The sequence below is a fragment of the Arvicola amphibius genome, chromosome 1 (genome assembly GCF_903992535.2).
Source record: "Arvicola amphibius chromosome 1, mArvAmp1.2, whole genome shotgun sequence".
In the NCBI taxonomy this organism is placed as follows: domain Eukaryota; kingdom Metazoa; phylum Chordata; class Mammalia; order Rodentia; family Cricetidae; genus Arvicola; species Arvicola amphibius.
This window is the reverse complement of record NC_052047.1, coordinates 93,380,796-93,404,622: the sequence shown is the minus strand read 5'-3', so window position 1 is coordinate 93,404,622 and position 23,827 is coordinate 93,380,796. Positions and strand designations below refer to the sequence as shown.

Genomic DNA, 23,827 nt, shown 5'->3' with positions numbered 1-23,827 from the left:
GAGTGCTTTCTCCGTTTTCTTTAAGTGGGCACTTAGTGCTATGAACTTTCCTCTTAGCACTGCTTTCATTGTGTCCCATAGGTTTGAGTATGTTGTGCCTTTATTTTCATTAAATTCAAGAAAGACTTTAATTTCTTTCTTTATTTCTTCCTTGACCCAGGTGTGGTTCAGTAGTTGACTGTTCAGTTTCCATGAGTTTGTAGGCTTTCTGGGGGGTAGCACTGTTGTTGAATTCTAATTTTAAAATCTTTTTATTTATTTTTTTAAAATATTTATTTATTCATTTATTATTCTGTCTGTGTGTATGTCTGCAGCCCAGAAGAGGGCGCCAGATCTCATTACAGATGGTTATGAGCTACCATGTGGTTGCTGGGAATTGAACTCAGGTCCTTTGGAAGAGCAGGCAATGCTCTTAACCGCTGAGCCATCTCTCCAGCCCCCTGAATTCTAATTTTAATCCATGGTGATCCGATAAGACACAGGTGGTTACTAATATTTTTTTGTAACTGTGGAAGTTTGCTTTGTTACCGAGTATGTGGTCAATTTTCGAAAAGGTTCCATGAGCTGCAGAGAAGAAGGTATATTCTTTCCTATCTGGGTGGAATGTTCTATAGATGTCTATTAAGTCCATTTGGTTCATTATCTCCATTAAGTCTTTTAATTCTCTGTTAGGTTTCTTTTTTTTTTTATCCAAAATGTGTTTACTGGGATTGTTCCCACTCATCTCGATTCAGGTGTTTTCAGTGCTGCTTCCTCCTGAAGGAGCATCCTTCTGTCAGTCTTGCTTTCCCGCCTGTAGGCTGACAGAGGACAGTGAAGCAGCCGACACATAAGACTACCCTCTGTGCATGGCTAAAGACCATGGTGATTTTATAACATCCTGGGCACTTCACGTCCATAAAGTAGGAATTGGGGCTCTGCAGCAGGCACTTTTTCTTGTGTTTCCTCTTTTCCTCCTCTGGAGAGGGATGAAGGAGATCCTTTGCGAGAGGCATGTTCTCGTAGGGAGGTCATCACCGGCAGAAAGGTCTGTTAGGTTTCTGTCTGATTGATCTGTCCATTGGTGAGAGAGGAGTGTTGAAGTCTCCTACTATTAGTGTGTGTGGTTTGATGGCTGCCTTGAGTTCTAGTAATGTTTCTTTTACATAAGTGGGTGCTTTTATATTAGGGGCATAGATATTAAGGATTGAGACTTCATTCTTATGGATTTTTTTTTGTTGTTTCGAGTATAAACTGTCCCTTTCCATCTCTTCTGATTGATTTTAGTTTGAAGTCAACTTTGTTAGAAATTAGTATGGCCACACCCGCTTGTTTCTTAGGTCCATTTGCTTGATAAACCTTTTCCCAACCCTTTACTCTGAATAGATGTCTGTCTTTGTGGTTGAGGTGTATTTCTTGTAAACAGCAGAATGTTGGATCCTGTTTTCATATCCAATCTCTTAGCCTGTGCCTTTTTATAGGTGAATTGAGTCCATTGATATTAAGTGATATTAATGACCAGTGCTTGTTAACTCTGGTCATTTTTTTTGTAGTAGAGTTTTTGTGTTTCCCTTCTTCTAGTTGTGCTGGTGAAGGGTTGCTAGATATCTGAATTATTGTGGGCATTTTTGGACTCCTTGGTTAGTGGTTTTCCTTCTATTACTTTCTGCAAGGCTGGATTTGTGGCTACGTATTGTTTAAATCTGTTTTTGTCCTGGAATATCTTTGTAGTGATGAGCTGCGGGCCGGCTTCCCGCAACATATCTTGTTTTTTCCATCGATGGTGAATGCAAGCTTTGCTGGGTACAATAGTTTGGGCTTCCATCCATGTTCCCTTAGTGTCTGTAGCATATCCATCCAAGACCTTCTGGCTTTCATGGTTTCCATTGAGAAGTCAGGTGTAATTCTGATAGGTTTCCCTTTATATGTTACTTGACCTTTTTCCTTTGCAGCTCTTAATATCTGTTCTTTATTCTGTATGTTTTGTGTTTTGATTATTATATGGCGTGGGGATGCTTTCTTTTGATCCAGTCTATTCAGTGTTCTGTAGGCTTCTTGTACCTTCAAAGGAATATCCTTCTTTAGGTTGGGGAAATTTTCTTCTATAATTTTGTTGAATATGTTTTCTGGGCCTTTGAGTTGTAATTCTTCTCCTTCTTCTATCCCAATTATTCTTATGTTTGGTCTTTTCATGGTGTCCCAGATTTCCTGGATGTTTTGTGTTAAGAATTTGTTGGATTTGTATTGTTCTTTAATCTGTGAGTTTATTTCCTCTATAGTATCTTCAGAGTCGGAGATTCTTTCTTCAATCTCTTGTATTCTGTTGGTAATACTTGTCTCTGTAGTTTCTGTTCGTTTACTCAGAATTTCCATTTCCAGTCTTTCCTCGGATTGTGTTTTCCTCATTACCTCCATTTAATTTTTCAGGTCTTGTACTGTTTCCCTTACCTGTTTGATTGCTTTTTCTTGTTTTTCTTGGGTATCTTTGAGAAATTTATTTATTTCGTCTACCTTTTTGTTTGTCATCTCCATTCTTTATGGCAGTTTTTTTTACCTCCTGTTTAAGGTCCTCTATTATTTCCATAAAGTACTGTTTAAGGTCGATTTCTTCTATTTCTTCTGGAGTAGGGTGTTCAATTCTTGATTTTTCGGGATGTCTGGATTCTAGTGATGTCATGTTGCCTTCTATGTTGTTGGAGTTCTTGCATTGGCGCCTGCCCATCTCTTCCTGTCCAGATGGAACTCCACAGCACTGAATCCAGTAACTGAATTTTTGATAGTCAACTGTCATTCTTCATGATCCATCTGTCTTCTGCACTGGCCAGATATGAGAATTACGGGAAGATGTGGTGGGCACCATCTCCCTGAATCTTTCAAGTCCTTCATGGTGGAACTAATTTCCACAATTCCTCCAGAGATGCATTATGAATTTTGATTAACTATTTTCCTCAGAAGCAAGAGTTAAGACTTTCATTTAGCCTTTCCAACCACAATAGCACTCCCTTCACAGGTCAGTGAACCAATGTGAGAGTTCTGTCAACTTCTAAGTGTATCTATCTAAATTATATGTCCTGTGATTGGGGAAAAAAAATCACAGGATGAATTCAGGGACGTACTGGACCAACTTTAAGTTGGACTTCAGCCAAAACTCCATTAATTACCTGCCCTCCTGAAGCTTCTACTTTAACTGGAGAGCAACAGGTTTCTTGAAATCTTCCAGAAACAGTATCAATTCATAATCAGTGTCCAATATACACCACAAAGTCTGATTTTCTTCACGCCAGTGGACAGTTACCCTTGTAAAAGGCCATAGTTGCCTCTGGAGAAAGACTGGATAAAGGTGAACAGTAAAACTTTTAGATATTTTATCAAGGATCTTCCTCAGTGAAACCTCCAGGTCCCTCCATTAATGGGGTTCCAGATCTAAAAATACTGTCTCAGATCTGAATCTGTTTCCCATGTCGAGATTCACTTTTGAATGATCCAATTCAGCTTTTCCTTCATTTGTTTGAGAATTTTTCTGCTTACCCAACAAATTCAGTAGGTGTCTTATCTCTTTCACACCTGGGGACACCATAATTATCAGCCAATAATAATGATTATATGAGACATATCACACACACACACCCCAACACTTTGCCTGTTCTGACTATCAAAGTCCACTCTGTCAGAATTCAGCTGGGGTTCCCTTGGAAGGGGTGCTGAGGCTGAGGAAAAGTTAGATTAGAGCAATGAAGTCAGAAATGTAGGATAGATTGGGAGACTTGAAGGTCAGTACCAAACAGCCCTGAGTTTATTTCTCAGACAGAATCTATACTGATTATAGTCCAAAGGCAGAACAAAGGGCAGTACGGTCAGCTAACCACCTCCCTGCACTCTCCTTGGGGGCAGCTCAAACAGGTGCATTATCTCATTCAGTTAAGCAGCCTCTAACACTCTAGTTACTCGCTTGCTCCTCTTGCTACCCTTACTCCTCTCTTGCTTGTTCTCTCTGTCTGCCTCTCCCATGTTGCTGCTACAAGACAGCCATTCACTCCGTTGCTCTGCCCTCTCCCCCTCCCCAGGAAACCTCCTACACTACATCTGCTGCACAGGCTGTGTTCTCTCAGCTGCACTCCAAAGGCACCTACTTCACCCAGTTAAGTCCTTTCACTTCCCAAGTGAACCAACTTAAAAACCTTATTTGGCTCACAGGTAAAAGAGCTTGTCCTGCAAACCTATTTACCTAAAGGCAATCATGGGACACATGATAGGTGAGGAATAACTCCTGAAAGTTACTTCCTGACTCCACTCCCTCAACCACAGTCTATCTCTTTCTGTCTCGGCCTCTCTATTTCTGTTTCTATTCCTTCCTCCTCCCCTAAACACCTAAACAATATATATATACGTATATATATATACATATATATACGTATATATAATATACATATATATACGTATATATATGTATATATATACGTATATATATGTATATATATTTAATTGGGGAAAACCCAGAAAACTTATCTCAGCATAAAGGCATTTGCCTACAAACCTAGGTATTTAGGAGGCCGAAGGGTGAGAATAACAAATTCAAGGTTAGCCTGGGCAACTTATCAAGGCTGTGGCCAAATCAAACAGGGCTGAAGCTGTCAGCTCAGTGCTGAGCACTTTCATAGCATGCGCCAGGCCCTGAAAGCAATCCCAGCACTGGAAACTTAAAAGAGGGGGGGAGGGGAGAGGAAGAGAAGAGTAGAGAATTGAGAAGAGAAGGGGGGGAGACTCCCACACACCAGGGGCTGCCTGCCTTCCAGACCCCAGATTAGGCACAGACCACACCCAAACACCTGCTTTCACAGAGAGCTCCTTTATTAAGCAGGGAAGAAAAGCTAAAGTGGCTGCTTTCTGAGTCAGGCAGAAAAACATCAGCAAAGAGAAAAGGAGAGGTCTGTGTTAGAATGGGCTAGGGTGCAGGGGTAGAGGAGAGGATGAGAGAGAAAGGGAACCGGACAAGGGAGGGTGCAGTGGTATTTGTCCCAGGGGGACAAAGGACTGCCTCTGGATAGACGGGAGATAGATGTGGCCAACAGGAAAATGGCGGTTTACAAAGGTGAAGGGGAAACTTGTTAGATCAGGTGTTTAATTTTAATTGGGCATGTTAATTAGGTGAGCCAAAGGGGGTTTCTGATTGCTGGACCTTGGCAGTCAGCTTCAGAAAGGGGAAACAGACAAATAAGGAATAACACCGTGATGGCTAGCTTTAGGAATTTTATTCTAATGGTTTTTAGAAAGGCAGAGACAATGGGGGAGAAGAGCAAGGCCTGCCAGGGCTGCATGCTCTATGGGCTAATGTTTCGGAGAGAGGGAGGGAGGAAGAGAGAGAAAGACAGACAGACAGAGACAGAAAAACAAACAGGCAACCAAAATGGTTGGATTTATAGGGAAGGCAACCCAGCCCCTGCGCCGGACTATTCCAGGGTATGTTAGGAATATGAAAGCCATACCTTGTAACAGGAACTGAGGGATGCAGGGAGAACTTGGTAGCCAGGGTCTGCTTTGATACCCTAAGTAGGCACATCAGCTTTTTGTAGTGGGTTTGAGATCTAACCTGTACCCAGAGGAAAAAGGGAAGTGCCTGCTTAGTGCAGGAATAGTGCAGGGACGACTTCTCCAGTCCAGGCGCAAGTTCTACAACGCCAACCTCTGCAGGTCTGGGACAGTTCGGTACCTGGAGATGCCCTCAGGGCTGGGAACCGCTGTGCGGCGAGCTTTCAAAACACTCTGTCCGTAAGGTTCTTGCGACTGTCAATCAGGACACAATAGCCAACCAGGGCTTTCAGGTAGGCTGCCAGGCAGAACAAGGGCGGACACTTCCTGTCCTCCATGCTACAGGTTCGGCCACCCCGGGACTGAGGGAGGCTCTGTGGTTCCGTGTCTGCGCTGTGACCCGCGGTCGGGAGCTGTGGGGAGAGCGGGGCGAGCTCGGAATCCGCCATGGTGAGCGAGGGCCGCCGTCCCCACGCGGGTGGAACCGCGGGAGCCGGTGTGGGGTCCTCCCGGGGCTGTGGGAATCGGCGGACGAGGCGCCCCGTGAGGCCCCTGTTGTCCCTGCAGCTTCTGAGTATCTTCCATCTGTGGGCGGAACCTGCACAGAACACCGGGACGTGGGTACTGTGCCTGCATAGAGCCATACTGTGACGTCACGATACGGAGCGCGCACACGCGCTGTTTTTTACTGTCACCTAGGAAGGCAGATTTGCTAACTCCTGGGGCCCTAGTTACTCTAGTATCTACCAGAAGTTCTGCCTTTGGCCCCGAACATTCACGTGTAGGATCCGCCTGCAGTTATTTTTTTGCGGGACGTAAACTCTATGTCAATAACACATTTGCCTGCAGATACCAGGGTAGTCTAGTTACTTTCCTCAGTAATGTCAGACTCACTAAGTTTCCCGGCCTAATGTGTTACAGTTGACTCTGTAGTAATTGCGTGTGTGTTTTTTAAATTTCTAACTTTGCTCTCATGTTCTGTTGATATCTTTCCCAGACAGTACAATCTTTATTGCAGTCATATGAGAAGTTTTGAAATCAGATGATGTCACTGGGTGCGCTATGTACTCTACTCAGTCTTGTGTAGATCAGTTTTTCATTTATGATGAACTTTTCACATCAGGTTTCTATTGACAGCAATAATTGTTAGACATATTATTGGACTGTTGCTGATTTGTAGCTCAGTTGTGTACCGAAATAACAATGAGGTTTCCTGTCTTCAAGTAAATTTCCCTCCTTTGATCAAGAGTTCCTTAATTCTTTTAGTTACAAAATTATAGTGTTGGTTACAGATATTTGTCACATCTCTGTGTTTCTGGCATATTTATCTCTGATGACATAAGATGTGAGGGTATATGTTTTAAATTTTTCAATATTTTATTTCATGTGTATGAATGATTTGCTTGCATGTATGTATGTTGACCATATGTGTGTTTTGTGCTCGCAGAAGACAGAAGGAGGCATCAGATCCCCTGCAACAGCATCTAGGGATGATTGTGTGCACCATGTTAGTGTTGGGAACCAAACCCAGGACTTCTACAAGAAAAAAAAAGTGGTGGTAACTGCTGAGCCATCTCTCCAATCCTAAACTTTACAATTTTCTATGTGTGCGTGTGCACAAGTATATGCTGAAAAGCAAGTGTCAAGAGAGTTGAGGTTTGTTTAACACTCTGTCATTGGGGCTTGGGAGATGACACAGTAGGTATGCTGGTTGGATTTGGTCAACTTGACACAAGCTAGAGTCAGACTGGCCTGTAGGCAAACCTATAGAGTGTTTTCTTGATTGATGCAATGGGGCCCATCCTACCCTGGGCAGGTGAGCCCGAGTTTTAGAAGGAAGCCAGCTGAGCAAGCCATGCTAGCAAGAGGGCACTCGTAGCATTTCTCCAGGTTGACAGCACATGTGGAATGCACAAAGCCTGTAGTGTATATAAGTTGGCAAATCTGTTCCTGACCTGCTCTTGTTGGAGTGTCATCCAGAGTGGGAGACTTGTAATTGTTGAAGAGATTTTTCTCAATCTCTTAAATGTGTGGCACGATTTCTCATTGGGAAGGTCCACTAATTCTGGAACAGTTGCACCTTCAAGCTTTCAAAAACTGTTTTGAGACAAGATTTGTTATGTTTTTCTCTCTTTGAGTTGATCCCGGTGTTTAGGCCCAGAGGGCATCCACCCTGCTGTCCTCCTGACTCCACCTCCTCAATTCTTGATTAAAGGTTTGTAGGAGCACAGACTTATAAAACTCTCTACTTGAGTCACAGAGTGGGCTGTCTATTGCATTTCTTGTTAGTGTGTGGAACTAAGGAGGTGCATGTGGGACGTAACTACTCCAGTGAGACCAGAATAGAAAGAATGGTTTATTGTGTACATTGCAGGGGAAACAGGCTAGGCCATAGTGAGGGTAAAGGTTCTCTAAGTCATTGTCCTGCAGGTGTCTCTCTTGTAATGAAGATTCTGATTGGGCAGGGTGAGTGCCTTTCCGTGTACTTTCCCAGCATGCATAAACTCATACCATATGAATGAAGGAAAACCAAAATGATGGGTGCACAATTTGGGGAGGTTACCTTGAGCCACTGAAATTTCCGATTGAGCAACTCTCTCATGTTGGTTCGTACAGACCTGGTTGTCTCAGTTTAGTCAGGTGAGAGGATTGAGACACCCAGCATTCAGCTGTGGCTTGTGTGTGAGCTTGCAGTACTCAGCAGCTAACATTTTACACAGGGCAGGGTCACACAGTCTCTTACACACGTGGACGTGAGTTCTGTGCAGGATGATGAGTATAGATCTATTTGCATTCTTTTACATGCACACATGCAGTTTGAGCAGCATCGCTTGTTAGTGAAGCTGTCTTTTCTCCTGTGTGTATTTCTGGCATCTTTTTCAAAACCCAGGTATCTATAGGTATCCATAGGCGTGTAGGTTCATTCCTGGGTCTCAATTCAATTCTATTGATCAGTGTGTCTATTTTTATTTGAATACAATATGTTTTCTATTACTATACCTTTGTAGTACAGCTTGCATTCTGGAATGGTGATACCTTCAACAATTCTTTTTCTGTTCAGAAGTGCTTTAGCTCTCCTGGGTGTTCTGTTTCTCCATTTTGGGTTGAGAATTATCTTTTCAAGGTCTGTAAAAAAAAACTGTGTTTGGATTTTGATGGAGATTGCATTGAATGAATCTGTAGGTTGCTTTTGGTGGGACTGCCATTTTTACTACATTAATCCTACCGATTCATGACCATGGGATGTCTTTCTATCTTCCCATATCTTCCTCAGTTTCTTTCTTGAAAGACTTGAAGTTTTTATCATATAAGTCTTTCACTTGTTTGGTTAGAGTTATACCAAGCTATTTTATATAATTTGAGGCTGTTTTGCAAGATGTTATTTCCCTGTTTTCCTTCTCAGCCCTTTGTCATTTGTACATTGGAGAGCTGCTGATTTTTGTGAGTTAATTGTGCATTCAGCCACTTTGCTGAAAGTGTTTATCGGCTGTAGGAGTTTCCCTGTGGAATTTTTAGAGTCACTTACATATACTATTGCATCATCTGCATAAAAATACTTTGACGTTTTCCTTTCCAGTTTATATTCCCTTAATCTCCTTGGTTGTCTTATTGATCTAGCGAAGACTTCCAGTTCTATGTTGAATAGATATGGTATGAGTGGGCAATCTTGTTTTATTCCTGATTATAGGTGAGTAATTCTGAATTTCTCTCCATTTAATTTGACGATGGCTGTAACATGAGGGGCCTGCTTGTTGGAGTTTCTGTCCAGCCTGGTGCCCCACAGCTGGCAAGCCCCAAAGAAAATCACACAGAGATCTCCATAAGTTATAAAACTGATTGGCCCATTATCTCAGGCTACTTATTAGCTCTTGTAGCTTATATTAACCCATTATTCTTATCTATGTTAGCCACATAGCTCAGTACCTTTCTCAGCAGGGCAGCTCACATCTTGCTTCTTCGGAGTCTGGGCACGAGTGGGAGGAATCAACTTCCTCCTTCCCAGAATTCTCCTGTTCTTATTGCATCATTTCTACTTCCTGTCTGGTTTTCCTGCCTATACTTCCTGCCTGGCCAATCAGCATTTATTTAAAACATGATTGACAGAATACAGACAATTCTCCCACACCACTTCCCCCTCTTTTTTTAAAAAAAAGAACGTCCTGCTTGTTGGGGTTAATGTCCCGCCTGGTACCCCACAGCTGGCAAGCCCCAAAGAAAATCACACAGAGATCTCTGTAAGTTATAAAGTTGATTGGCCCATTAGCTCAGGATACTTATTAGCTCTTGTAGCTTATATTAACCCATTATTTTGATCTATTTTTGCCATATGGTTCGGTACCTTTTTCAGCTGGCAGGTCACATCCTGCTGCTTTGGTGGTCTGGGCAGGAGTGGGGGGAATCAACTTTCTCCTTCCTAGAATTCTCCTGTTCTCATTGCATCATTTCTACTTCCTGTCTGGTTTTCCTGCCTATACTTCCTACCTGGCTAATCTGTGTTTATTTAAAACATGATTGACAGAATACAGACAATTCTCCTGCACCAGATGGCTGTAGATGATTCCTACTTGAACATGGTGAATGATCTTTTGATATGTTCTTGGATTTCATTTTTAGGTCTCTTATTGACAAGTTTTACATCTATGTTCATAAGGGAAATTGGTCTGTAATTCTCTTTCTTTGTTGGTTCTTTATGTGGTTTAGATTTCAGGGTAACATGGCCTTATAAAATGAATTTGGAGCTCTACTGGCTGGTTTTGTGTTTCAACTTGACTCAAGCTAGAATCATCAGAGAGGAAGGAGGTTCAGTTGAGGAAATGCCTCCACGAGATCCAGCTGTAAGATTTTTTTCACTATTAGTGATAAATAGGGAAGGCCTCAGCTCACTGTGGGTGGTGCCACTCTTAGGCTGGTGGTTCTGGGTTCTATGAGAAAGTAGGCTGAGGAAGCCAGGGGAGCAAGCCTTACTGCTTACTGCAGTACCCCTCTTTGGATTCGGCATCAGCTCTTACCTCCAGGAACCTGCTCTGTTGGAGTTTCTGTTCTGACTTCCTTGGTGACGATCAGCCATGTGGGAAGTATAAGCTAGTTAAGCCCTTTCCTCCCCAGCTTTCTTTTTGGTCATGATGTTTTGTTGCAGCAATAGAAGCCCTAAGATAGCCACTGTTCTGTTTCTATTTTGTGCAATAATTTTTGTTTGATAATAATCTTTCTTTGAAAGATTGATGGAATTTCGTGGTAAAATGATCTGGGCCCTGGGTTTGTTTGTTGTACAGAAACGTGTGTTTAAGCAGAATTCCCTTTTGTTGCCACTTATCTCCCGCACCTCCCAGTATAGCCCAGGTTAGTCAGGATGCTTGGAATCCAGGCATGTGTCCCTGGTCAGCTTGATATACTGTTTAAAAGTCTCTGGAAGAGTTGGGGTAAAGACTTCCTAATCAAACAGAAGCACTAACAGTAGAACCCATTTACAGTTCTTTAACCCCAGGAGTTAAATCCAGTAGGATGTAGACTCTGGCAGCTGCTTTCTGTTCTCCCCCACTTCAAAGGTCACACAACCAAGTTCACATGTAATCCTCAGTGTCAGCTTTTATGTCAGCTTGACACAAGCTAGAGTCATCACAGAGGAGGGAGCCTTAGTTGAGGACATGACTCTATAAGATCATGCTGTATACAAGCCTGTAGGGTATTTTCTTACTTTTTGATTGATGGGAAAGGACCAGCCATTATAGGTGGTGCCATCCCTGGGCTCATGGTCCTGGGTTCCATAAGAAAGCAGGCTGAGAAAACCATGCAGAGCAAGCCAGTCAACAGTACCCTCCATTGCTTCAGCATCAGCTTCTGCCTCCAGGTTCCTGACCTGCTTGAGTTCCTGTCCTGACTTCTTTCAGTGATGGACTAATGTGGAAATGTAAGCCAAATAAACCCTTTCTTACCCACGTTGCTTTTGGTATTTATTGTAGCCATAGAAACACCGAGACAACCCCCGATGACTTTGTAAACAAACAAACAAACACCCATCTGTGCTGTCCAGATCTGTTTCTCATTAAGTATCCAAACGGTAGGTGCACATCCCATCTCACAGTAAGATTCCTAAGGAATCAGTTCAAGACTTGATTACTGGCAGGTTCTCGTTCAACATTTCTTGTACTGGCAGAGCCACAGAGACCTGGAAATGCTTGGTAGGTTGAGACAAGGAAGATGTGCTTGAACATAGCGTGGCTACCTGGCTAAGGATAGTCAGTCTCCAGAATAAATGGACAAATAACATATTTGTTGAATTTGCTTTTTTGTGTGTGTGAATTAAGTTTTTGGTAGTCTATGGATTGTGTGACCTTGTCAAGCTCCTTGCCTCTACAGGCCTTAGTCTGCCCTTTGTAGACTATCAGAACCGTTAATTTATAGAAACGAAGAATCGAGGATGTTCAGATACTGTGCATATTAGTACCTCATGAGGACTCTGATGACCTGCACCCTCTCATCCCTGCCTCTTTCTACAGAAACTATTCTTCAGTGTAAGTTCCTGGAAGAGGGCTCCAGCCTCGCTTCACACCTCTGCCAAGTGCTGGTGTCAAACGCAGTCATTAGTCCCCTTTGCCTCCTGAGAATGTTTTAAGTGAGCATTGAGGTATCAAATCTACAACAAACAGTAAAGATTTAAACAGCCTAGTCTCTTCAAATTCCCTGGAGTGGCAGATCTCTCCCTTGACAAGAGAAGCCTCAGGAAACCCCAGCTCTTGTTTCCCCCAGGCTTCCCTTCCCATTTTACCCCAGCTCCCTGCTTATTTTGAGCAGTTGGCACTGAGCCCTAGACTTTCAACACATATTAAAGTGAAAGACGCACACGCAGTGGGGACTCCACCCAGACAACAGCTTCCTGGGAATTGAGAGCCAGGGAGAAGAGATGTAGTGACTTTTTTTTCTATGTGTTCTTGTTGCCCGGGATGACTTGGATGTTGTGTTCTCCACATCTCAATTCCTAGGCGAGCCCTTTACCAAACAAGCCACAACCCTATGCCCTTTTAAGAAATGTAAGTTGTGTATACTCAGGAGGCAAAGGCAGGTCTTTGAGTTTGAGGCCTGCCTTTTCTGTAGAGTGAGTTTCAGGAAAGAGGGCTGCGCAGAGAAACCCTGTTGTGAAAAATGGAAAAGGGAAGGAAGGAAAATGTAAGTGCTAAAACCAGGGAGGGCTCAATCCCAGCCCTTGGGAGGCAGATACAGGGGGATGTCTATGACTTCTAGACTTTAGGCCACCCAGAGCTACATAATGAGACCCTTTCCCCCAAACAAACAAGAAACGTAAGTGAGAATAGTAAAAATCAATATTTGAAAGTTGCTTTTGTAGTGGGCACGGAATTGTCCCTTGAGGCCCTGGGAATGTAAATGGAGAAAAAAGGGCTCCCTACTCAGTCTGCATCTGTCTGTCTCATCTTCCTTAATTCAGGGGCATAGATGTAAGTCATTGTCCTAAACTGGAGTCACCTTGGTTGCAGGAAGAACAAAACCTCTGAGGACAGAAATCCCTAACCCACCCCTGTATACAGCATATGAGAATGGCTACCTTCCCAATGGTGAGGCTGCACCCTGAACCTTGACTGACCGTCTTCCATGAGCCAGACTGATCCACTTAGGAGTGACAGTGATGAGGGCTTGTGACCACCCCCATCTTGCACACAGAAGACTGAGACTGACCAACCAGACACACCTCTAACAGGACCTATTAATTACGCATGCCCGTGACCCACCAGTGCTTTCTCTATTGAAACCTGGAGCTCACACCAGTAGTCCCGGGATCCCTGCGGGATGAACCAGCATTTTGCCAACTCAGTTATATACCCAGATGATGGAGGAGGGTCATCTGTCTATGTGTTACTTTCATTGGTTAATAAAGAAACTGCCTTGGCCCTTTGATAGGACAGAAAATTAGGTGGGTGGAGTAAACAGAACAGAATGCTGGGAAGAAGGCAGTGAGGCAGACGCCTCAAGCAGATGCCGCCATAGCTCTCCTCTCCAAGTTGGACACAGGTTAAGAATCTTCCCGGTAAGCCACCACCTCGTGGTGCTACACACATTATTAGAAATGAGTTAGTCAAGATGTGAGAGTTAGCCAGTAAGAGGCTACAGATAACGGGCCAGGCAGCGTTTAAATAAATACAGTTTCCGTGTAATTATTTCGGGTGTAAAGCTAGCCGGTTGGCGGGACACAGCCCCGCCGCTCCCATCACAACACCCAGAGCTATGTAATTAAACTAATTTATCACATCTCTGTAGCAGAGGGATTACTTTGCAGTCCAGATTCTTCTTTCTTTCTGGTGTCTGGAATTAAAGCCTTGAGAACCACACCTGGGTTCAATCTCCATCTCTATTCTTCACCTTTCCTGTTCTGTCTCATTTGTGTATGGTGGACCCTTAGTAGAGCCTAACCTGCTGGGCCTTCCTAGGTCAGATTTTTCTTCTGAAATCCTTGGTAAGCACAACCGAACATTTCTTTGTACCTTGGTTATTTCCTGGAGGCGAGACTGTTTGCCACTGTGAGCTGGAGGCGTCTTGTTTGCAGCTGTGACTGAAATTTCTACACTCACAGTTTCATGGTGCTCAAGGCCGCACTTGTTCCCCCCTCCACCTGCTCCTTCCCACCTGCTCTTCAAGTGGTTTTCATTTCAGTCAGTGATGCTGCATTGGCTTTGCCCTAGCAGCTCTCCTTTATCTCATTCCTTTGCTTGAAAGTCCACTGGGTCCCTTTACCCTGTGTCCTTCAACAAGGCCTCCTGGGGGTGCCCCGCCTGTGTTCTTGAGTGACCCTCCTTCCCCTCCTCACAGTCACTAGTGTCATGCCACATATAAATGTGCAAAGTGTGTTTGGCTTCATTAAGGTTGTATTGACGCATAAGCAGGGCACTGAGATCACTTGCCCAGTACAGACCTTATGACGGAAGGGGACTTTAAGGAGTAGGGATTGGAAGAGCTATCTTCTAAGGAGACTGCATGGCAGCTGGAAGAAATGGGTCAGCATTGGCATTCTACAGAAATCCTGAAACTTTCCAAGGAACTGGTAGATCCGAGCAGTTTCCATTCTGCAGCAGAGAGTTCTCAGTGGTGAGTGACTGTTTTCAAGTCTCTGGTGCATAATTCTTCTGAACCAGAAGTCTCCCAAAGCATGCATGTCATCCCAGGAGCTGGGGAGGCTGAGGCAGGAGAGCTGCTAGATCTTGTAGCATTGATCTTTCTCCCTGGCTCTAGCACTGTCAGAGGCACTAGGGCATGCATGTAGGGACAGTCAGAGCACGAATTTCTGAAGCCGTTCTCTCCTTCCATCTTCACCTGCATACGGAGTTCAAATTCATGTACTCTGGCTCGGAATGGCATGCTAAGCATTCGTATCTGCCAAGCCAAATCACTGGCACACTATTATCTTTTTAAAAGATCCCTTATCTTTCAGAAATACACTTTGAAATATCTTTGTAGCCCAAGCTGCCCACAAGCTGTTGTATCCATGTAGCCTAGATTTATTTAAACTTAGTCTTCCTGTCTCAGCCTCCAAGTACTGGGATTGCAGATCAATTCTGAGGCAGAAGGCAATAAACACAAATTTCTCTCTCATGTTACTGTGCAAATTCAAAATTAATAATGAAATACTTCATGCAATATTCTGTCATACTACTTTGGTTTGACTTACCAAAAATTTAAATATATCTAGAGAGTATTTCACCAGGAAAAATAATATATTTATACTATCTATGGTGATATAGACACAATGGTCTCTGATATGAGTGTTCCACCAAAATTGCTACATGTTACTGATGAACTGGATTTCTGTTTTCTTGAGTGTCTATGTCAGGAACTGAGTGCCTCGAATGACACCGATGATTGTCAAGCTAAATTGTGAGGTAGAGGTGGGGGTGTGTGGAGCACACAAGCTGAAGTGTAAGATGGGGTAGGGGTCGTGTAGGGAAGGAAACTGAGACAGGATACTTGCCAAGTTAGAGGGGACCGGTGGCTTTCTTTATGAGAATCTAGATACATTTTAATTTTTAAATGACAATTATTTGTTTACAAACTTGTATGGAGATTGACATGCCCATGTCATTGTCCCTTGTGGATCTCAGATAAGAAACTATAAGAGTCAGCTCTACCTTTCTACCATGTAGGTCCTGGAAAACAAACAAAAGGAGAGTTCCCAGCCCTCAGTAACTGGGAAGGAAGATCCAGTTTGAGGACAGCAAGCCCATCTTCTGGTGATAACCCTTTCACATATTTTCTGCTCGCTGTCTTTACTTGGCCCTCATGCCCACATAATGTCCTTAATTCCCCTAGGCAGTCACCTCTGCAGTTTCAGGCCAAGAGATTAGTCCCAGTGGATGCCTTTCCCCATGTCAATAGCATACTAAGATCTGTCTTAATCATTTCAACTGGAGTCTGGATTTAATTTTGACACTGTCCAGCTCTAATTCTTAGGGTTATAGTTTTCCAAACATGCATTTTTCCAGAATTCAACCTTGAAAAAGCTTTCATGACTCTAAGATTTCATGACCGTGGATACCAGCATCATGACACCACCCTTTCAGGTCAGGCTGTGCTTGTGGCCACCTTTGAATCAGAGTACCACAGTGTCAAGTTAATCATGTAAGTTCTTTTCTTTATATGTAGCCAGTGGTTTATTTTGTTTTTAATTAACACATTTATTTGTGTCACAGCACCTAGAGCCAGTTGCCTCCTCCTGCACAATTACCACATCTAAGGCCATGTACAGTTGGGTAGACAGAAATGCTGAGTCTCAGAGGCCCTTCTCCCAGAGGACCACTAACAGACCTTCCCTCACCAGTTTGGGAAGTGTAGTCAAACCCAAGCCAAGTAAAATGTGGTTCATAATTGGACATGGGCTACCACAATGGAGCTGCCCAAAAGCTATCTGGTCTAATGGTGAGTTTTAGGCTAGCAGGAATACATAGTGTGGTACTATCTCAACAACAAAACCAAACAACAGATAAAACTGGGCACCTTAAATTGGATGGGATTGGCCCAAAGAGATGGTTCCATAGCAAAGGTATTTGTGGGCATATGAAGCATATGATCATCTGAGTTCATCCACAAAGCCAACAAAAAATCTGTAAGAGAATCCACAACATTGTCTTCTAACCCCCACAAGCACCAGAGTATGCACATGTCCTCCCCTCATGCTCATTTCTCACGAACATGGTAATGAAGTATTTAAAATATGGGGCAGGTAGGCCTAGCAGGCTTTCTGATGAGCTGGGATGTGTGTTCCTGCACCACAGATACAGAAGTGATACTGCGTTTCTCTTTTTATCATCTGAAATTTTATTTATGTGAATGGGGATTTTTTTCCTATGTATACATTTGTGCACCATGTGCATGCAATGCCCTGAAGAACATAGAAGAGGGTTTCAGGTCCTCTGGGACTGCAATTAGAGACAGTTTTGACTTGCCATGTGGATACAAGGAACTGAAATTTGGTCTCCTGTATGAACAGTCAGAGCTCTGAACACAGTGAACCATCTCTCCAGCTTTTTATTCAGATACTTAATACTGTATTTTTATTCTCAGGAACTTGGGAGGTGAAGTTAGGCCTAAACATTTCTCAGCAGGCTGTTTTGAAAACTTACTTCTACCAGGACTGTAGAGATGGCTCTGCAGTTAAAAGCACTGGTTGTTCTTCCAGAGTATTGGGGTTCAATTCCCAGCATTCATATGGCAGCCATCAATTGTCTGTAATTCCCATTACAGGGGCTCCAATAAGATTCTTCTGAATTCAAGGCCCTTTACAGACATGGAGGACAGACATGCATACAGGCAAAGTACCCATACTTGTATAATGAAGTTTTTTTAAAAAAATCTTTCTGGAGCTTGCTGTAGGAAATCCTTCAGCCAGGAGCCTTTAAGTTAGCTGTCCACTTGGGTGTGGCCTCTTATACTATAAATGCCAAGAAAAATGCATGCTCCTTCTCTCTTTCGGCCGCTGGATTTGGTTGCTGTTCTCTGTTCAAGCAGAGGACTGTGATCTGTGAGTCTACCCCTAAATAAATAACACTTTATTATACTAAAAAAGGGGAAATAGATTAGTGTGAGCTTACTCGCACTAATAATAATAGTGAGTAATAGAGTGAATACTTGTGTGTTGTAGGTGGTTGCTCGTTTGTTCCTGGCTGCTCATCCCTGAAATAATCATGCAGAAACCATATTATTGCAATACTGTTTGGCCAATAGCCTAAGTGTATTTCTGGCTAACTCATATCTTAATTAACCCATCTCCATTAATCTGTATATCCCCATGTGACTGTGGCTTAACCAGTAAAGTTCCAGCGTCTGTCTCTGGTGGGTTCTCTCTGACTCTGCCTTCTTTCTTTCAGAATTCAATTTAGTTTTCCCCACCTAGCTCTATTCTGTCCTATTAGGCCAAGCCAGTTTCTTTATTCATTAACCAATAAAAGCAACATATAGACAGAAGGATCTCCCACATCCTTTCCTCTTTTCTGTTTAAATAGAAAGGAAGATTTTAAATTTAACATAGTAAAATTACATATAACAAAACAGATATCAAGTAAGAATTATAGGTATAATATTTGTATCTATTTTATCTTTTATCATAACTAAGGAAAACTATAACTATCCATTCATCAACTCCATCAAAGACTCCAGAAGGATATAATATTCTATTACCTAAGTAAATAGGAAGTACATTGTAAACAACTTCCCACACTCTAGAATTGACAGAGACATCTTGCTGCCTGGACAGTCACCCAAAGTTCTTCTGTAATGTTGGAGCATCCATCTTCATCCTACAGGCCCATAGTATCTGGCATACTTTCCTATGAAGCAGGAAATTTGAAGATCTGTTTTGCCTTGTAATAGCAAGTTCATCAGATGTTTTCTTCTGTGTCCTTCAAGATGTCTGGCAGTTCTGTTATGAAGCAGGAACCCCAAAGGACTGTCTCACCTTTAGGCAACTTCAACAGTAATTTTTATGTGGGTCCTGCATGTCCAGTTCATATAGCATAACATCAAACAGTTCAGGCAAGAGCAGTTTCTTGCCCAAATGGTTAACAAACTGCATAAAGAGCCTCTTTGATACTCATAATCCTTTTGAAGTAGATTGGAGCTGCCAGTAGCAGATATCTCATGTCATGAAAAGTCCTAAGTTCTTAAAACAGTTTAAATGCCATATTCTGTTAGTCTTTGAAAGAGCTGAAGAATACCTATGTATCTGAAATATATCTCTGTATATCTAGGAAGCCGAATTAACACGACTACAAGCTTGACTATTATAGATGACGATTAACCTTAACCTATATTTCTTAATTACACATTACATTTTTAAATGAGCTATACAAACACAATTTCTTAATCAAGAGCAGAAATATACATACAAGAAAATTGACCTTAAATTTGTATCAATAGACCAAGATCCATACCAATGCAAAGTATTCATGTCTATAGTATATTCCCCTTTAAATGTAAATAAATGTTTATAAATAATCATTTAGGGAATTTGGGCACTGTTCTTGAATGAATATGTATATATTTATTTTATGTGTATATATATATATATATATATATATATGGTTTCTTTTATTTATTTTTCTTTTTTTTATGTCCAGTTCATTTGTTTTAACTGGTCAGAACTCTGAGGCCTGTGTGTAAAATGACAATTTCAATCTTTCTCTAAAGCTTTAGATGTTAATTGAGAAGTTTTATCTATGTAAACCAGCCAGTGTTGAAGATCTGAAGTACATTTTTATATCCAATTGGAGGTGTAGAGTCTGTAGTTTGCCCCACCATTTTTGTGTCTTGCTTTGGTCTAGTATTTCCTCACTGCTCCTTTCCCTATGTTTTGGAAGGATAAAGTTTATTGTGTTTTTCATTGTATGCTAGAAGTATGTGATTTGATTTTTTATTTTGATTTTTACAGGAGATTCAGTTAAGAGATTTCAGAAGAGATTCTTTGAGCTTTGGCTTTTTAAACAAGTTTGAGACTATTATGCACTGTGGGGATGTCTGAAATTTGGCTGAATGCTTTCTTGCACTGTGGTACAGCTACCAGCCTGTGGGGGTCAGAAAATTGAATATGATGACTTGAAAAGGAAGCCCCCCTAGACTCATGTTTTTGATTGCTAACCCAAAGGGAGTGGCAATATTAGGAGGTGTAGCCATGTGAAGTGATGCTACCTTGTTGAAGAAAGTGTATCACTGTGAAGGTGGGCTTTGATCTGTGTGTTTCCCCCTGCTAATGCTTGAGCATCAAGATCTAGAACTTTGGCCTTTTTTTCTAGCACCATGTCTGAGTGGATGGCATCCTGCTTCTTGCCATTGTGTTAATGGATTGATCTTCTGAATTATAGGCAGGCCTCAATTAAGTCTTTTCCTTTATAAGAGTTGCTGTGCTCATGGTGCTTCTTCACAGCAATAAAATCCTAATAAAGACAACTTAGGACCTGGAATATCTCAGGTTTTCCTCCCACTAGAATTCCCCTGATCATTGCACTCCTGCTCCTTCCAAGGAACTCTGAGACCTTTGGGAACTCGGGAGGATCTCCAGAAATGTGCATATTCACCAGAGAACATTGCTAGGACAGGGCTTTAAGCCAATAGAATGTTTTTAGTAGCTGGCCTGCCACTACAGGATCCCAGTGTAGCCCCATACTTCTTTCAAAATGAGCTTTTAAGCACAAAAATCATGTTCTGGGTTGACATAGTTTGATTAACAAGAACAGTTAGTCAGAAGTGGAACTGCAGAAGGTAAAAAGCAAGTTTAGTACATTTAGAGATTTTCCCCATAACTGGGGGGCATTGATGGATTGGGACTTCTTGTTTTTGGAAAGTGGTGCTGTCTGTGTGCTGCGTTTTACAGCCTGAGTGGGACTTTCATCATGGAGTCAGTTGTACTAAGGTCAGGGGGCCCTGTTAACACTGCTCAGATGAAGGTGTATTCTTCTGTGTTTTGGTGAAATGTTCTGTGAATATCACTTTAGGTCCATGTGGTTTATAATGTCTGTTTATCCAGTGTTTCTTTGTTTAGTTTTTGTTTATACGGATGAGCGTGGGGTACTGAAGTCTCCCACTACCACTGTGTGGAGGTCAGTATTAGATCTAACCTGTACTCGTGCTTCTTTTTACAAATGTGGGTGCCCTTGCGGTTGGAGAATAGATGTTAGAAACTGAAACATCATCACAGCAGATTTCACTTTGGTGGCTATGTAGTGTCCTACTCCATCTCTTTTGATTAATTTTTGTTTGAGGAGAATCTCCTACATTTTATATGCTTATGGGCGCATTGGATGAACAATGAGTCCACATTAGTTATTTTGGTTTTTCTTTATGTGCTAGGGATCATGCCCATGTACTTCACACATGATAGGAAAAGTTGTGTGCCTGCAGTGAGTGCTGAGAACTGACCTAGGACCTCTTCAAAATCAGCAGGTGATCTTGTCTGTAGACCTATCATTATATACTCCATCCCTTTAGTTGCTGGTTTTTTTTTTTATTGTTTTTAGGATCAACATTTATTTTTACTAATGTTTTTGAGAAGTCTTTGATCTGTCAGTCAGTAACTTATTAAAAATGCTTGCCTTTCTAGGAAGTATTAGCTTTACAGTTTAAAAGGAGTCATTCCAATTTATTATAGACAAGTACAGAATTGGAATGAATGTTTAAGGCTATGGAGGAATTTCGAGGGAGCCCTTAAGTACTTTCTAATTTTTGTTTCTCTGTTTATTTTGTAAGGCATTATCACACTGTGTACCTTTGGCTGTCCTAGAAATCTTAGCATATACCAAACTTGCTTGGAAATCATAGTTTCCCCTGTTTCTGCCTCCTGAGCAATGAGGGATTCCCCTCTGTATGCTGTGATTATGTTTTATTACCATTGGTTAATAAAGAAGCTGCTTTGCCTTATGGCAGCGCAGAATAAGACCAAGTGGGAAATCTGAACAGAGATGTAGAGAGACGCCATGTAGCTACTAAAGGAGAAAGATTACCCTGGAACCTTACCAGTAAGCCACAGCCTTGTGGTAATACACAGATCAATAGAAATGGGTTAATTTAAGATGGAAGGGCTAGCTAGGAATACACCTAACCTATCGACCAAACAGTGTTGTAAACAATACAGTTTCTGTCTGGGTTTGTGGGAAACAAGCATTCTCCAGCTACAAATTGGCACCACTGTTGGGGTCATGGATCCACATAAGACCTAAAAATAGCTTAAGAAAAAAGGAGGGCTTCAAGACTCACAAAAATGGGAGCCAAGTGCAACTTCTTGGTAGTCACATATTTTTTTCTGATAGGCTTTGTTTGCTGGCTGCAAGCAGAGGTGTGGCTTCTTTAAGAGATAGCTTTCTGGTTTGTACTGGTTCTGGCTCTTTTGGGAGCTCCCACTACAGAACTCTTAAATGGATTTGTGAGCAGAGTGCTACTACTTGAAGAAAGCCACTGATGAACTTTGCCAGTACAGGACAGAACAGATCTTCAAATTTCCTGCTTCATGGAAAAGTCTGCCAGATACTATGGGCCTGCAGGCTGAAGATGGATGCCCTAATATTATGGAAGAACTTTGGGTGGCTGTCCAGGCAACAAGATGTCTCTGTCAATTCTAGATTATTGGAAGTTGCTTACAGTACACTTCTTGTTTACTTAGGTAATATTATATCCTTCTGGAGTCATTGATAAAGTTGAAGACAGCACAGTTATAATTATAGTTTTCCTTAGTTATGATAAAGGATAAATTAGATAGAGAATTTTAGAAAATATGATAGATGATAGAGTATTTTCCTTAATGTAAATGAACTAAATATTACAACTGTAATTCTTGCTTGATAACTTCTTTGTATATGTAGTTTTAATATGTTAAAGTTAAAACTTTCATTTTTAATCAGACAGGAAAGGGGAGGTGATGTGGGTTTCCCCTCTGTATACTGTGAATATATTTTATTACCACTGGTTAATAAAGAAGCTTCTTTGGCCTACGGCAGGGCAGAATAAAGCCAGGTGGGAAATCTAAACAGAGATATAGAGAGTAGGTGAAGTAAGAGAGATGCCATCGGAACTGTAGGCCACAGCTTCATGGTGATACACAGGTTAATAGAAATGGGTTAATTTCAGATGTAGGAGCTAGCTAGAAATATGCCTCAGTTATTGACCAAACAGTGTTGTTATTAATATAGTTTCTGTGTGATTATTTGGGTCTAGGCAGCTGGGAAACCAAAGAACAGTCTCCAGCTACCCTTGATTTCTGGGATTTATTATGTGTACTACCACACCTTTTTTGAAGTTAATAATTTTGATAAAATTTTGCTGATGTATACTGAAAAGAGTTTGCATGTCTTCATATATAAGTAGACATTTCTCTTGCAATGCCATGTTCTATTTGGTGTGCACAGAAATGGAAGTTATCCTTTTTTTCTGTTTTGTTCTAAAATGAATTGGTGACTGCATTTGAAATTCTATGATCCATTTCATGAAATTTATTAAGTACACAGCATTATGCAAATATTTCCTCAATGAAGTGTACTTTTACAATGCAGTCTCATCATTTCTATTATGTACATATGTGGGATACTTTAGGATGCAGTGACCTATGAGGATGTGCATGTGAACTTCACTCATGAAGAGTGGGCTTTACTGGATCCTTCCCAGAAGAGTCTCTACAAAGATGTGATGCTGGAAACCTACTGGAACCTCACTTCTATAGGTAGGAATGTGAGCTTTATGTCACATTTTAAACTAAGAAGACAAACCTTGGAGATTGGTAGTCTTCTGTGATTCTGAATGTGAAAGAGGAAGAATTTGGTGAATAAATCAGATATTGTTCTAATGTTCACCAAAGATAGTGATTTTAATTGTGCCTAATTTTCAGTAATATATTGTATTATATACTGTATTTTAGGGTACAAATGGGAAGGACACAATATTGAAGAACGTTGTCAAAGTTCTAGAAGACACAGAAGGTAATTTTTATGTGCAAGCTGATACATTTGTATCTCTGAAGAAATGTTAATGAACCCTGAAGTTTTAATGTAAAGCAGCCATGTAAATAAGCACAGCTTCATGGTGATTATTAAATTCTCACAATTTAATGTCAAGTATCAGCTCATTGTGCAAAGCATTCATTTAAGAATCAAGATGTCACATTATTTTTACTTTTTAAAAGATTTCTATTCATTTTACATACCAACCACAGTTCCCCTTCCCCTCCCTATGCTTCCTCCTCACTTCCTTCCACCCACCCCCATCCACACCTCTAAAAAGGGTAAGGCCTCCCATGGGAAGTCAGCAAAGTCTGCCACATGGAGTTGAGGCAGGACCAAGCCCCTCT

At 41.6% G+C, this 23,827-nt stretch overlaps 2 protein-coding genes across 2 annotated transcripts; one reads left to right on the top strand and one right to left on the bottom strand.

The window, feature by feature from the left end:
• Window positions 1–740: 740 nt before the first annotated feature.
• On the bottom strand, window positions 741–995 carry LOC119815226 (40S ribosomal protein S27-like). The gene has a single exon (XM_038331394.1). It carries the CDS (start codon window positions 993–995, stop codon window positions 741–743), a length of 255 nt encoding a protein of 84 aa, XP_038187322.1.
• A 4,855-nt stretch (window positions 996–5,850) lies between these two features.
• Window positions 5,851–23,463, top strand: LOC119803079 (zinc finger protein 431-like). Its single transcript, XM_038314319.1, has 3 exons — window positions 5,851–5,955; window positions 23,077–23,203; window positions 23,399–23,463. Exons 1-3 carry the CDS (start codon window positions 5,953–5,955, stop codon window positions 23,461–23,463), a joined length of 195 nt encoding a protein of 64 aa, XP_038170247.1. The 5' UTR covers window positions 5,851–5,952.
• The last annotated feature ends 364 nt before the right edge of the window (window positions 23,464–23,827 follow it).